Source organism: Lissotriton vulgaris, chromosome 8 (assembly GCF_964263255.1).
Source record: "Lissotriton vulgaris chromosome 8, aLisVul1.2, whole genome shotgun sequence".
Lineage (NCBI taxonomy): Eukaryota > Metazoa > Chordata > Amphibia > Caudata > Salamandridae > Lissotriton > Lissotriton vulgaris.
In genome coordinates, this window is record NC_141696.1 from 481,569,829 (window position 1) to 481,585,783 (window position 15,955).

Below are 15,955 nucleotides of genomic sequence, written 5' to 3' on the forward strand. Positions count from 1 at the left end.
TTCAAAACCAAGTTGCCTGGTAATTATTGATTATTCTACCAAATTGACATCAGCCAGTGAATGCGGAGTGTGGGAAGTAATGAGACCACCCTGTCCCCCTTCCCTCAACATGACACAGTTAGTAGTATTTAGGCAGGTTTTTGACAGTGGATACCAAGGGTTATGTCACACATCTCAACAAAGATTGACTATATGGTTTCTGTGTAGGATCTTTACTTTTTGTAAGATGGTGGTAGTTTTTTGCAACTTTTCCCGAATTACTTTGTACCAATGTTTTGGTACCATAAGGTAGGCATACTAGATTGGTTCCTTTATTTGGACACCTTAGGTCAGTGAGAAGAGAGGCATGTATTGATTTAGCAATATCCATCTCATTGGAGGATATATGGTTCAGGGATAGGATTACAGGAAGGTAGGTATGATTTGTGGCTTTGAGACTGTCAATCAGTTTAGTTTGTGAATGGATCAAGCTATATAATGATGAGTCTGACAGTCCACCTTACAGTATTAAGACCTCTTTGTTACTAGTTTGAATTGATGTTCCATTATGTAGAGGTTTGTGTTGTGTTAGTTATTTGTGGGTGTCTTTTCATACTAGCATGACATGTTTAAGGAAAGCAGAATAAAGAACACCTATTTTCCCAGCATAACTATTATATCGGCATTAAAAATACCTGAATATTCCTGGCTACCACAACCATAGAGAATAGCATTTTATACAGTTCACAACAAAGGTTTGTTTACAGAAAAGATATGGAAGGGCACGTGATCAATGGTGGCATTCACTGTAAACCTACTGCTTGCTTTTATCGGGCAAATTGCAGAAAAAGAAGATTGAGCCTTTCAGTGAGAAAGATTTAAGTGGAACTCTAGATATTTAACATGGCAAATTGGTATCATGATATTGGTATTTCTATAGAACAGAATGTGCCATTCATATACCTTTTTTGTGCTGTCTGATTTCTAGGGCAGCCCTCCATGCCACTTCAATGTTTACACCTCACACTGGAGTCAATCCTTTATATTGTTTTTGATGTTCCATTCTGATCCTTTCATAGAACTGTGCACTGTAATATGCAGTTTTGCATTTGATCCCGGACAAGGGATCATCGTTTGTCCTGGTGGATGGCAGTTTTGCAATGCTGCTTTCATAGAGCATCGGATGCATGATTTTGGTGTTGCAGAAGTAAGGCCAGAGGCTTTAACAGACTGATTTTGCACTGCTTTAGGTCTCTAACCTGCCCTTTGCCAGTAATTAGTGATAGTCCGAGGGTGATATTTGTGTTTTGAAACTGTTAGAGCTGTTGGAAAGGTGTGCATTTTGGTATATAGTTTGAGTATGGGATGTTCTGTCTGACCTGCTTTTGTGCAATCCTATAGTCTCTAGTGCATTACACAGAAAGAGGATAGCTCTCTGGATTTGTGCCTGTGCATTTTCGTCCAGGACTTTTATGGATAGGAATGGCATGGACACAAAGACATCACTCACCAAGTGAACCCTCCAGTTCTGTACACAGTACAACAATCATGACAGGGAACAGCGTAGATATATCAAGGCAAGCAACTCTATTACGACCCACACTAAATTAAAGGTGGTCTCCTGCATAGGAATAAGTAAGCGCAGGTGATCTGCAGTGTAATAGCAGTTACTCCAGGTGAGTCATCTATAACTGGACATAACACTGACAACATGGAGAGACATCCCCTGTCAGTCGCAGGTCTGCACTGCCTCAAAGAAAGACTCTTGGGCAAAGGCAGTGTGTCTCCTACTTTCCAGCATCCCTTCAAGACATTTGAAGACCTGCAGGATGGGAGACAGTCCTCTGCCTTTTCACCGCCTCGATCAGATATCTGTAAACCCATTGCCGCAGAGGATTGCAGTCTGCTAGAGCATTTGAAAACAAAACTACTTTTCACTGCTTTACTGTCAGAGCAGTGAATAACTGCATTTCAAATATGATATGTTGCTGATGGCTTGCTACGGACATTTTCAGCTGACAAAACTGATATTGTATTGATACAAAGGAGAGGGCTTTTTCCCACCCTAGTTAGTGTCTTAGCTTTGTCACAAAATGTACTGCTTGGTTTCCATGCACAACATCTTAAAATTCACCTGTTCTACAGGGAGTATCTTAAATGAAAAACCTTGTTTTGTGACCGGATTGGCTAAGATGTAGCTTTATTTTATTAGGTGTCATTAAGGATCTGTAAAAGTTAACCTATAATACACTGTCTGAATCAATTCTGAAAATTATAAGTGCTTCGAACACTATTCGAAAACTCACCTTATAACTTGGATTGCCAGGTGAACTTACCTTGGAATTTGTGGTCTTTGCAAAAGATGTAATATTTACTGCCTTCCCTGATTAATCAGATTAATGCTGTGGCATTGCAGACCCATAGTCTGCCATTTATTGCTCAATACTATTTCTCCGTGACTTCTGTTTTGCAGAAGGCATGGTGTTTCAGTGCTCTGATTGACTCCAGTTCTTCCTAAACCACAAACTTCACAGCAGTCACACGAAAGGCATCCTCCTGCATTCCATATACCATCACCTTGCCTAATCTATTTGTGGTATCCTTTCATCATTTCCCTCATGCTGTTAAATTCTCTAGTAGTTCTGCTGCTACCACCATCTTGTATCTCTCTCCTCCTCGCCTTTCAAGTCTTCTTCAGTTTTTTGAAGTGTCTGGCTTTGTCATGTTTCAGCACTCTCATCTTGCTCAGAATGCAGGAGTAATATTTAGTTGGATTTCAGACAACTGACTTTATCTGTGCAATCTTCACTGGTTTATAGTAGAAGATTGTATCATTTTCAAATGATTGTGTCTGGTATTCAAAGTCGCTCACTTTTTGACATTCCCTTACATGACTGACTTTGTTAGCCCACTTCTGAAAAAATAAGTAAAACCAGCCAGTAAAGGCTTATGGAGACACACACCTGGCCGCCTTGGATATTCTTAGATGGAACTCTCTATGTAAGCGTCTTCAACAGGAAACCTTGTCCTCACGTCCATTCTGATTCTGCACCTTTTTTCGTCATAGCTCTTCCTTGACGGCTGCAGGTTGTAGGCGCCCCAGTGCCTAGAAAAGTGTTTGCCCAAGATAATGCTATGCAAGTGTTGTCTTTGTCATGTTTGCATATTAAGAGTTTTATGCGTAAAAGACCAAGTGCTTTGCAAATGACCTATGTTTCCCACTGCGGGTTCTCTACTACAAACTAGCCAGGCTGTGCTGTATTTCCAGACAACCCTGTTATTTTCCGGTTTTTTTTTTGACACAGCCGTGAAATGCTCATGTTCCATAACTGGATTGTCTTATCGATTTCAAACATTCTGTCCCAAGAAAGTGGCTACTGTACTACTGTGCATTGTAGAAATCTAAAAATGCCAAAACATATCACACATACTCAAGTTCTTAATTGATTGTAATATGTGCTATGCTGGCAGAGATTGTGAAGGGCTGATGAGAAAATTTGTCTTGTGAGCATTTGTTTTCTGTATTTAACCTGAGCGCTATTGGATGGACGACATCTTTCCATAACAAATAGGACTACAGGGTCTAATGTTGTTTCATGTATCTGGAGTCTGCAAAGTGATATTTGTTCATTCGATGTGGTGGCATGTATGCTGTCCTAAATCACATTTGCTGTAAATTTGATCATGAGGGACTTCTCCATTTTGACCGTCCCTCCTTCGCTCATCAATATTACATTTTTTACGGGATTGCCAAACTGAGGTAGTTGTTACGGGCTAGAAGTGGCAAACGCAAGAACATGTTGAACCATACACAAGAAGAAACTTACAAAATATTCAGATCTCAAATCTAGTCAACCATGCCATGATTATCAATACCGGGCAAAGATGGTAACTAAGAGCATAAGACATCTACTGTTTAGTATTTCTATCCCTACATCTTTGGTTGAACAAAATCTTTAACAAACAGTTTAACATGTTAAATGATACCTTTTGCAATCTTTGATATGTCGTGTGCATGACTATAACACCAAATCTACTGTCTCCTCACCAATTTGCATAAAGGGACATTTTTCTATTTTCTGTGTTAACACTGTTGGGTTTGGCTGAAAAATGAAACATTATTAAAGCTTCAGATTGTATTTTTAAATGAAAACTGCTGCCCCTTCCCTGCGGTTTGTGACTGGGACAAGGATGTGAAGTGTCTTGAAATTTTTCAGAAACTGGAATTGCTCTTTTGTTGCAACACAGTTATGATGTTTCATGGCATACACAGTCAGCACTATGACTGCAGTCCACTCCTCTATACTGCTTGCTAATTAGTAGTTTAAAATCTTAGTATCTTCAAATTATTCGGCAGAAGGCAAGGTACCCATGAAATCCCCCTCAGGCTTTTATCTCGCATCTATAAAGGTAACACTTGTTTTTGCTGAATTTTTCAGCATGTAACCAAGCATGCACGTTTAAATAGCTGGACACTGCTTTCTTGATTAGTCAAGCAAAGTAAATATTTGTGTAACTTATTTTACCACCAGTGAGTTCTGCTTTCAAACATATGGACACTTTTTTGTTTGCACAATTAGAACTGTGTTCATGCTTGATATTTCTTATTGTTCCTGCTCTACTTATCTGATGAGAAAACATCAATCATTCCACCATAACTACTTTTTTCCCTTCTTTTTTTTTTTGCGCGAGTTGCTCTTTTTACAGAGGAGTTTGCAAAAACAACAGGTGATGGACCGAATGAGGATCAATGTCACACATTCAACCCAGTCAAAAGATCTGGGTCCTAATCCATCGTTTTTTTGCACTCCACACCACCCTGGGTTAGACAATGGCGATATGCAAATCAGCTCTGACCCTGTGCCCCATGGGAACAGTCCAGTCCGAACTACAAAAGCCATGTCCTTCCCAGAACGGAATCAAGCATCCGAGGACCGGACCGGTTTCGAGGTAACACCTCTCATCAGCCCGGCTAGCTTGACTCCAGTGGTGTGGAGTGCCTGGGACCCACGTCTGGGCATCCCCAGTACACTTATAGCGAGTTTGCAAAAACAACAGGTGATGGACCGAATGAGGATCAATGTCACACATTCAACCCAGTCAAAAGATCTGTCCTAATCCATCGTTTTTTTGCACTCCACACCACCCTGGGTTAGACAATGGCGATATGCAAATCAGCTCTGACCCTGTGCCCCATGGGAACAGTCCAGTCCGAACTACAAAAGCCATGTCCTTCCCAGAACGGAATCAAGCATCCGAGGACCGGACCGGTTTCGAGGTAACACCTCTCATCAGCCCGGCTAGCTTGACTCCAGTGGTGTGGAGTGCCTGGGACCCACGTCTGGGCATCCCCAGTACACTTATAGCGAGTTTGCAAAAACAACAGGTGATGGACCGAATGAGGATCAATGTCACACATTCAACCCTGTCAAAAGATCTGGGTCCTAATCCATCGTTTTTTTGCACTCCACACCACCCTGGGTTAGACAATGGCGATATGCAAATCAGCTCTGACCCTGTGCCCCATGGGAACAGTCCAGTCCGAACTACAAAAGCCATGTCCTTCCCAGAACGGAATCAAGCATCCGAGGACCGGACCGGTTTCGAGGTAACACCTCTCATCAGCCCGGCTAGCTTGACTCCAGTGGTGTGGAGTGCCTGGGACCCACGTCTGGGCATCCCCAGTACACTTATAGCGAGTTTGCAAAAACAACAGGTGATGGACCGAATGTAATTTTCTCCCTGAGTGTACTGGGGTAGCTCAGACGTGGGTTCCCATGGGGCACAGGGTCAGAGCTGATTTGCATATCGCCATTGTCTAACCCAGGGTGGTGTGGAGTGCAAAAAAACAATGGATTAGGACCCAGATCTTTTGACTGGGTTGAATGTGTGACATTGATCCTCATTCGGTCCATCACCTGTTTTTGCAAACTCGCTATAAGTGTACTGGGGATGCCCAGACGTGGGTCCCAGGCACTCCACACCACTGGAGTCAAGCTAGCCGGGCTGATGAGAGGTGTTACCTCGAAACCGGTCCGGTCCTCGGATGCTTGATTCCGTTCTGGGAAGGACATGGCTTTTGTAGTTCGGACTGGACTGTTCCCATGGGGCACAGGGTCAGAGCTGATTTGCATATCGCCATTGTCTAACCCAGGGTGGTGTGGAGTGCAAAAAAACGATGGATTAGGACTCAGATCTTTTGACTGGGTTGAATGTGTGACATTGATCCTCATTCGGTCCATCACCTGTTGTTTTTGCAAACTCGCTATAAGTGTACTGGGGATGCCCAGACGTGGGTCCCAGAGCCTCCACACCACTGGAGTCAAGCTAGCCGGGCTGATGAGAGGTGTTACCTCGAAACCGGTCCGGTCCTCGGATGCTTGATTCCGGTCTGGGAAAGATATGGCTGTTGTAGTTCGGACTGGACTGTTCCCATGGGGCACAGGGTCAGAGCTGATTTGCATAAAGCCATTATCTGACCCAGGGTGGTGTGGAGTGCAAAAAACGATGGATTTAGGCCCAGATCCTTGTACTGGGGTGAATGTAAGACATTGATCTACATTCTGTCCATCAAATTGTTTTTTGTAATTTTCTCCCTGAGTGTACTGGGGTAGCTCAGACGTGGGTCCCAGAGCCTCCACACCACTGGAGTCAAGCTAGCCGGGCTGATGAGAGGTGTTACCTCGAAACCGGTCCGGTCCTCGGATGCTTGATTCCGGTCTGGGAAAGATATGGCTGTTGTAGTTCGGACTGGACTGTTCCCATGGGGCACAGGGTCAGAGCTGATTTGCATAAAGCCATTATCTGACCCAGGGTGGTGTGGAGTGCAAAAAACTATGGATTTAGGCCCAGATCCTTGTACTGGGGTGAATGTAAGACATTGATCTACATTCTGTCCATCAAATTGTTTTTTGTAATTTTCTTTTTACAGAGGAGGCGCTGCTCTCATGGCCTTCAGCCTGAGCCTGTATAGTTTCTCAGTATACTAATAACTCTTCAGGTAATAGTGCCCAGATGTTTGCATGCTATGTCGGTTACTCTACTGGGACAACAGGTTATATGTGCCATATGTGCTGAATGCCAATGTGAGAAATTCTATTTTCTCTTTGTCTACAGTGTGCCAGTAAGATGTGTGAGTGGCAGATGATTTTTTTTGTGGGGCACAGGGTCAGAGCTGATTTGCATATCGCCATTGTCTAACCCAGGGTGGTGTGGAGTGCAAAAAAACGATGGATTAGGACCCAGATCTTTTGACTGGGTTGAATGTGTGACATTGATCCTCATTCGGTCCATCACCTGTTGTTTTTGCAAACTCGCTATAAGTGTACTGGGGATGCCCAGACGTGGGTCCCAGGCACTCCACACCACTGGAGTCAAGCTAGCCGGGCTGATGAGAGGTGTTACCTCGAAACCGGTCCGGTCCTCGGATGCTTGATTCCGTTCTGGGAAGGACATGGCTTTTGTAGTTCGGACTGGACTGTTCCCATGGGGCACAGGGTCAGAGCTGATTTGCATATCGCCATTGTCTAACCCAGGGTGGTGTGGAGTGCAAAAAAACGATGGATTAGGACTCAGATCTTTTGACTGGGTTGAATGTGTGACATTGATCCTCATTCGGTCCATCACCTGTTGTTTTTGCAAACTCGCTATAAGTGTACTGGGGATGCCCAGACGTGGGTCCCAGAGCCTCCACACCACTGGAGTCAAGCTAGCCGGGCTGATGAGAGGTGTTACCTCGAAACCGGTCCGGTCCTCAGATGCTTGATTCCGGTCTGGGAAAGATATGGCTGTTGTAGTTCGGACTGGACTGTTCCCATGGGGCACAGGGTCAGAGCTGATTTGCATAAAGCCATTATCTGACCCAGGGTGGTGTGGAGTGCAAAAAACGATGGATTTAGGCCCAGATCCTTGTACTGGGGTGAATGTAAGACATTGATCTACATTCTGTCCATCAAATTGTTTTTTGTAATTTTCTCCCTGAGTGTACTGGGGTAGCTCAGACGTGGGTCCCAGAGCCTCCACACCACTGGAGTCAAGCTAGCCGGGCTGATGAGAGGTGTTACCTCGAAACCGGTCCGGTCCTCGGATGCTTGATTCCGGTCTGGGAAAGATATGGCTGTTGTAGTTCGGACTGGACTGTTCCCATGGGGCACAGGGTCAGAGCTGATTTGCATAAAGCCATTATCTGACCCAGGGTGGTGTGGAGTGCAAAAAACTATGGATTTAGGCCCAGATCCTTGTACTGGGGTGAATGTAAGACATTGATCTACATTCTGTCCATCAAATTGTTTTTTGTAATTTTCTTTTTACAGAGGAGGCGCTGCTCTCATGGCCTTCAGCCTGAGCCTGTATAGTTTCTCAGTATACTAATAACTCTTCAGGTAATAGTGCCCAGATGTTTGCATGCTATGTCGGTTACTCTACTGGGACAACAGGTTATATGTGCCATATGTGCTGAATGCCAATGTGAGAAATTCTATTTTCTCTTTGTCTACAGTGTGCCAGTAAGATGTGTGAGTGGCAGATGATTTTTTTTGTGTTTACCTAACGTCTGCAAGGAATGTCCCTGTCCACCTCCAGGTCACCATAGCCATGCACAGGCATCCTTTGAATTCTCTCCAGATTTCCAATTGGCCCTTTACAAACCAGGGCTGCCGCCTTAAAGACACAGAAAACAGCCAAGCCTTAAATTCTGAAATTGCACTGTGGGCTCAGTTGTGTTGTTTCCCGAATGCTTGCATTCCCTGATCTCCAGTTCTGGGCTTGGCTTAGCTGCTTGACCACAAAGGGTGAAAGGCATCTGTAACAGAGAAAATGTAGCAAACTAGACAGCGTCGGTGTATAATGTGGGCTAGACAGTTCACCCTTTCCGCAGGCTTCCCATTCCACTTGCTCCCATTATTCTTAGCATGCAACCTAGAGTTCCAAAGGGCACCAAGAGTTAAAAGATTGTGGATATTTCTAAATCGTGTGTCTTTGAGAATCATCTTTTCCTAGGTGCGATGAACTTTACATTTACTTTGGTGTTAGGATCTGTCTGCCAGACCGCTAAAGCACTTCTGGTTTTTGATGTTACTGGCAGGTCATAACTCCTCATATATAGACTCTCATAATGAAATGGAATGGAATTTTGTTTCCAGTTTGAAACCATACAGGTTATTAGCCTCACTATGTGTTGATTGTTCTTTTTTAGCCCAAATTGTATTTGACCATTTTCTCTATCTCATAAAAGTCCTGCATACCTTACCTTTGGCAGCCAGGAGCATTATCTAACAGTAATATGATGCAATGGTGCATCTACACATGTTGGATGCATGATTGAAGAGAATGAGCCACTTCCCTGAAGCTGTCTGAGACAGTGTGTATATATCTCCTTTAATAAACATAATGTTCCCTGTGTGCCCCAACATTATACTGAGGTGCGAGCCAGTTCCCTGCCTATCATATTGCTACTTTAAGAGGTGGTAGCATCTTTCCAGGTTTTTTGGGTGAGTATGTTTGTGTACTAAAGATCACTGGTGAGTGATTTTGATAAATCACAGATATGCCATGTAGTGAAAAAGTACAAGTAAGTAACATAACTCATGCCTTTACCTATTGTAAACCTACCTATTGTTATGGAGATCTTCATTGTAAGGTCATACCGAAAAATATACTTTCGGAATGACGTTAATTATCCTACTCATTGCACTGCCTTTGTGATATCTGTCTCATCGCAGACTTATTGTATGATTCCATCTGTTTTTTAAGGCGGCTGTAATGTCTGCATGTAATGCAATTGTTTATTGTCCTATGATTTTTTAGGTGGAAGTTAAATCTGGAGAAGAAGATGAAGAGGTTTTATTTAAAGAGCGAGCAAAGCTGTACAGATGGGACAGAGATGTCACTCAGTGGAAGGAGCGTGGTGAAGGAGAAATCAAGATCCTCTTTCATCCAGAAAAGAAATTCTACCGTGTTTTGATGAGAAGAGATCAGATTTTCAAAGTGTGTGCAAACCATGTTCTCTCCACGTCGATGGATATCCAGCCCTTGGCTTCATCGAATAACGCCTTGGTTTGGACAGCTGTGGATTATTCTGGTGAGTAGAACTCGCCATCACAACTTTATTTTCAATAGTTCTGTTGTTGTAGCACTGTTCTTCTTTTTCATCACTTTCGGGACCGATTCTCACTTGTGCAAGTGTAGCAGCTTCTGAAATGCTGAGCATTCAGAATCCTTATTCTTTTTTCAAACTTGAGAATGCTGTTTTTTAGCATAGCATGAAGACCGTATGCTTCTATTGTAAGAGGCACTAAAGTTTTTTACAAAAGTTTCTAAATATTGATATATAAGCTTTCTTTTACCGTACTGGTATTCGGACATGTTTTATTTCATAAATCCTTATACTATATTTCAATATTTTGATTGACTTATTCACCAATTTACTTCTAAAAGAAAATCCTTTTATAAGACAAATACAATTCAGGTTCATAATTGCAATGTTGATTCAGGTTTAAATCTCTTTACTGGAAATTCCATGAATCAAAAAGTACCAATATAGCTGCCTCGGATCTTACCTCCTGATCCTATTTGAATTTATTGTAAATCATAAACTTAAGTACAAGATGAAAAAAACTTGACTATCAACTCAAGTGTCCTGACGTAGAATGTAGGGAAAAGGAGAGCAGAGAAACAAAAGAAGATTTTCACACAAATAGGTCACCTATTAACTTCTCCCTCCACTCACTCTCAGCCACCCATTGCACCACTTTGTCATACTGCCACTCTCAAATTCATATCCATTAGCTACATTGATTTAACAGCTATAAAGTTATTTATTTTACTTTCTTGTATTTTATTTTAAAGGTTGTATATAGCGCTGGCTCGACCCGGAGGTATCGGAGCGCTTTAGATGAGCATCAGATCATAGTTACAGGTTACATCGTTACAAAGGTTACACAGTTATTAGAGCATGGCAACATAGTTACTTGTAAGGTCAAGATAAACAATAAGCACAAATACGTAAGGGGAAAAGCAGGCAAGATGAAAGATTCAGGGGAGGGGGGAAGGAGCTAGGGAAGTAGACAGGTAATGAAGGCGGGAAAGAGGTGGGGAGGGTGAAGGACATCGCAGGGGAAGGGCGACGGGGACACAAACCGGTATACGAGTCAAAGCAATGTCCAAAGTCCAGTAAGCGATCCCAGGGGAAGTGGTATCACTTCCCTATCTCTGTTGCGGGAGGCTCCCTTTACGCAGTGGACTCTCTCAGAGGGGTCTCTGAGACTCCAAGGCCTACATACTGGATCCTTCCCTAAAAAGGGGAAAGGGAGTGCTTTGGCAAGGGGTGCCATACCATACCTCAGCTGTGAGTGGCTCCCTTGGCGCAGTGGACTCTCTCAGCGGGTACACTGAGACTCCAGAGTATAAATATTGGATCTTTCCCCAACAAGGGGAGAAGAAGTGCTTAGCCAAAGGGCACAAAAGACAGGGGGCTAGGCAGACTAGCAGGCAAGGTGAGAGATTCAGGGGAGAGTGGATAGGAGCTAGGAGCTGGAGAGGTAGACAAAGGGAGAAAGAGTACTAAATGGGAACAGAATTAATTAATGAGTTATTATATAGCGCTGGCTAGACCTGATGGAATCAGAGCGCTTTACATGAGGGACAATAATGTTGCAAATTACATCAGTTAAAAATTACATAAGTATCAAGAAAAGCATTTAAAGAACATAGGGGACAGGGTGAATGGAGCAGGAAGGGTAAGGGGATAGGGTAAAGGGGTATGAGGAAGAGAGACGTAGAGACCAGGAGAAAATCTGCCCAAGGTCCTGCTGGGTAGGTGACGTCAGGGAGGGGGGAGTCCACAACCCATCTCCTCTTTAGCTATATGGTAGCTCTACCGGGCATCAGCCAAATCGCTAGGTCTCCATAGTCTGGGGTAAGTTCCGCAGGTTACAAGTCCTGATGTGTAGGCAAGTTAGGGGATAGGTTCAAGGTCTGGTCAATGTCCAATTGTTGTCCCAGGGAAGTCCAACAACGTGTAGGGGACCACTATGGAAGCCATCTTGGGGTCAGGCAGGAGACTGTACTGTACACTGGTACTCTGGTGGCCATCCTAAGGTTAGGCATCAGGCAGTTAAAGTCAATATCCAGGACAGCGGTCGCCAGAAAATAACACATCCAGCGTGCACACATCATCATACGCACAGACATGCACAAGCACACACCAATGTGAGCACACACTCTCAAATGCGCACTGACGCACACAGACAAGGACATAGCCAGAAACATCCAAGAACACAAACACACATAAAATCCCATGCTCTAATGCAAAAACACCCAAATACATGCACACGCAAACACCATCACATGCACAAGCACACACAAATGCGCTCACGCTCATATACACGCACAAACACACATACAGAAACTATCAAGAACACAAGCACACATACAATCACATGCTCCAGAGCAAAAATACCCAAGGACGTACACACAAATACATGCACACAAACACACCATCACATGTAAATGTAAATGTATTGGCATTTATATAGCGCACTACTTACCCGTAGGGTCCCAAGGCGCTTCGTCCGCTGCGAAACCCTTCCTGGCTTCCCTGAGAGATGGTCCCTTAATGGGTATCTCCAGGGTGAGACCAGGCATCCCCGGCGGTCTGGTGGGGCGGTTAGTGAAGATGAGGCAAGCTAATGCCCAGAGTTGCCGAGTGTGATCGCTGATCAGAGTGGGCACCGAGGCGAGAGAATTATCGAGTCCGCTGAGTCTGGTCCAGAAACCTGCCGCGCCGGGAATCGAACCCTGGTCCCGGGCCATCCTCTGCTCTCGGGTCTGCCGCCTCTATGCACAAGCACACAACAAATGTGCGCACACACTCTCATAATCGAACAGAGGGCGCACATACAGAAACATGCACACGCATACATACAATCCGATATTCTAATACAAAAACACTCAAATAAATGCACACACCATCACACGCACAGACATAAGCACACAAACACAAACATCTGCGCACACATAGAATCACATGCTCTAATACAAAAACACCCAAATACATGTCCACACCATCACACGCACAGACATGCACAAGCACACACAAATGTGAACATAGTCTTTCATACACGCACAGGCGCACACATGCGTCCGCACACACCCCCTCATGCATGCACAGACGCACACACAAAAGCACTCCCATGACACATTTCTCCAGGACTGCCGCAGCATTGATGGCATACAAAGGCAGACTCAGCAGTACCGATGTCCTGGGGGCGCCTTGGTGTAATGGAGCCTATCCCTCCTCTCAGCTGCCATCTTAGGGTCAGGCACTTCATGGTGCACAATCGTGGTTGAGCTAAGAACATAATGGCAACAAACATTGTCTTGCAAAAAGAGGGGGGACAGGCTGGTACAAGCCTTACAGAATGGACGATGTACCTTATGGGCAGGTTGGATTGAGTCTCTCTTCATCTGCCGCTTTGCAGGGTGAGGAAGCAATAGGCCTTTTACCAGGGAGGTCACACAAGGCGAGGAGGGCACCCCACAGCCCCAAGCATACCAGGTGGGAAGAGCCGGGTAATCCACAGGGGAGCCTTCGGCCCCAGTTAGCCGCGATAGGTAGGTAAGCGAGAGAGCCTGCAGCAGAACCAGCAGTAGTCCAGTAATAGACACATCAGCAGGGCCGCTGCGACATGAGAGAGCAGGCAACAGCAGGGCCGCTGCGACATGAGAGAGCAGGCAACAGCAGGGCCACTGCGACATGGGAGAGCAGGCAAAAACGTCAATGGTTCGTGGGAGGAGTTTTACCGCCTGGCGGGAGGCCTGGTCCGCGGTTCACTCCAGCCGCGAGGGGGTCGATGCAGGCATCAGGAACGGGACCGCTCTCGGAGAGCCTGCGGCATGAAGAACAGAATGAGGGAGGAAGAGTGGCCATCAGAGCCTCAGTTCGATCAGGGAGTGGTCATTTGATAAGGGTCCTGAGAGTGCTTAATAAAAAATTAAAGAGGTATGGTTTGAGTTTTGTCTTAAGAGTGGAAGAATAACCTTGAGTGGCTCCATTTTGAGGCTCGTTTGAAAAATGTAATAAGATCAGAGCCACGCAGTCTAAAGGGGGTCATTACCTCGTAGCTCCAAGTGAGCTGCTATTGTTGCAGGGAGGTTTTAGATAGCAAAGATACTTACCCTGTCAAGGTAGAAACCGGGTATAGGCGTCAATCCATTAGCACCCAGGCAATGGCAGCAAGAATGGATCAAGGCGGAGAAAAGCCTCTTTTAGTTACACAAAGAGGCATCAGTTGCAGGCAATTCGGCGCAGAATACTACAGAGGCAGCTGCAACAAAGTAGCCGGCCAGCTCGTCAATCCCCCCCAATTACTGCCGTATGTACACACTCCCAGCAGATTGGAAGTCAGATGGTTAAAACCCCTCAAAGAGAGTCTCCGGACGGATCGGAAGCAAGCCTGAGCAAAGCACTCTTAACAGGCAGCACATAAGGATGTCGTCACCTCAGCCCCGAGATCGATGCAATCATGAATCCGGGCCGCAAAAGGCAGCCCGATGCAGCAGTGAGGTCTTCGGCCACAACTTTGGGCTAGCCCGATCGAGGGCCCCGGCGGAGTCAAGCGGAAGCACCCACTTCCCTCCTCAACGCAGCTGTCGATGCCGGAGGCAGAGGAAGACGCCACTCTCTGGGTCATCCAGTTGCCCCTTTAGCTGTCTCAGTCCTGGTGTGCCCGGTCAGTAGAGGTGAGCTCATCAAGGCCGAAGAGGTCAGCTCCTCACTGTGTCGGTCCGCATCCACAACGCAGCTGCAGCCCTCCTAGGGCTCAGCGGGAGCGAATGTGACCGGTCAGCAGAGGCGAGATCCATCGTGGTTGTCGAGGTTGAAGCGGTCGTTTCCACTCAGGTGTCCTGCAGCCAGCTTGAAGTTGCATCCCTCTGTGGATGTCAAGGAGGAACTGGGGCGTGTACATTGATTCTGAAACAGCGGGCCTTCCAGCGGTCCCCACTTCAGGTAAGCGGCTCCAAATTAGAAAATCGTAGTTGTAGTTATCATTGTGGTATTATTGTTTGTTGATGCGGGTGGATGGCTGAATTAGCTAACCCCACAGTTCACCATATACTCTCTGGTGCTCATTCCCAAGGGTCTTTGTAGGAGCCTCAGCTGAAACCTCCAAGACCCTAATCTTTGAGTCTCTTCTCAGGCTATCTAAGAACCCCAATCTTTTCCTCCAAGGAGGCCATGGCACCCACAGCATTATCCTGAAAGGATCTTGCCTCAGTCAAATCCTGTATACAGTTCCTTTGCATCATCCTTCAGGACGTACACCTTGGTTTCATCACCCATTGCTCTTTGCTCCACAGTTAATACTGTGCTCTGTAGTACCTCCAATTTCATTTTCAACTCCTTCAAAGTTGACTTAAGGCTCATAGTTTCTTCTGCTATGTAGGGCAATTGTAGTTTTTTAACAGCAATTTCTAGCTCCATGATAGGGCAGCATTATCAACAAGCAGGGAGGTAACCACCTCTCTGCTTCTTTTCAGCTATGCTTTTTGTGGCTCAAAGCAGTCCTTCTATCCCATCTTCTGACTGTTGCCAAGTCTGGCAAGTTGTATGAACTCTGGGGTTCAGGTCAAGAGTTTTCGAATTCCCCAGCACTTTTCACGGAGGGGCCTCTAATTCTAACATCTCAGGAGACTTCAGGTGCAGCAGAGGATCTCAGACTTACTGCTTCAGGGAGGATGTCTGCGAGGAGCAAGCCCACTGCCCAGCGGCAAGCCGTATAACATTCACCCTTAGAGCAGGCGTCCAACTGCTGGGTGGCTATCACCCTGTTGGATCAGTGGCCTGTCCAAAGCTCTCGGTGAGCCAGTGACATGGCATGGCCCCTGTTATACCCCAACCTCTTGAGTGTTCTGCCAGCCAGCACTGACCCAGCAATCCTCTAGCGTCCTTGCGCTGGCTCTCCTTCTCTTACTCAGA

General features: G+C 45.4%; 1 protein-coding gene across 1 annotated transcript in view; it reads left to right on the plus strand.

Moving 5' to 3' along the window:
* The window catches only part of LOC147697214 (E3 SUMO-protein ligase RanBP2-like), a 485,030-nt gene that overhangs the window by 439,961 nt on the left and 29,114 nt on the right, over nucleotides 1–15,955 (plus strand). Inside the window, exon 27 of the mRNA XM_086934287.1 lies at nucleotides 9,784–10,057. Coding sequence (XP_086790413.1) covers nucleotides 9,784–10,057 — 274 coding nt within the window. The remainder of the gene's footprint in view (nucleotides 1–9,783; nucleotides 10,058–15,955) is intronic.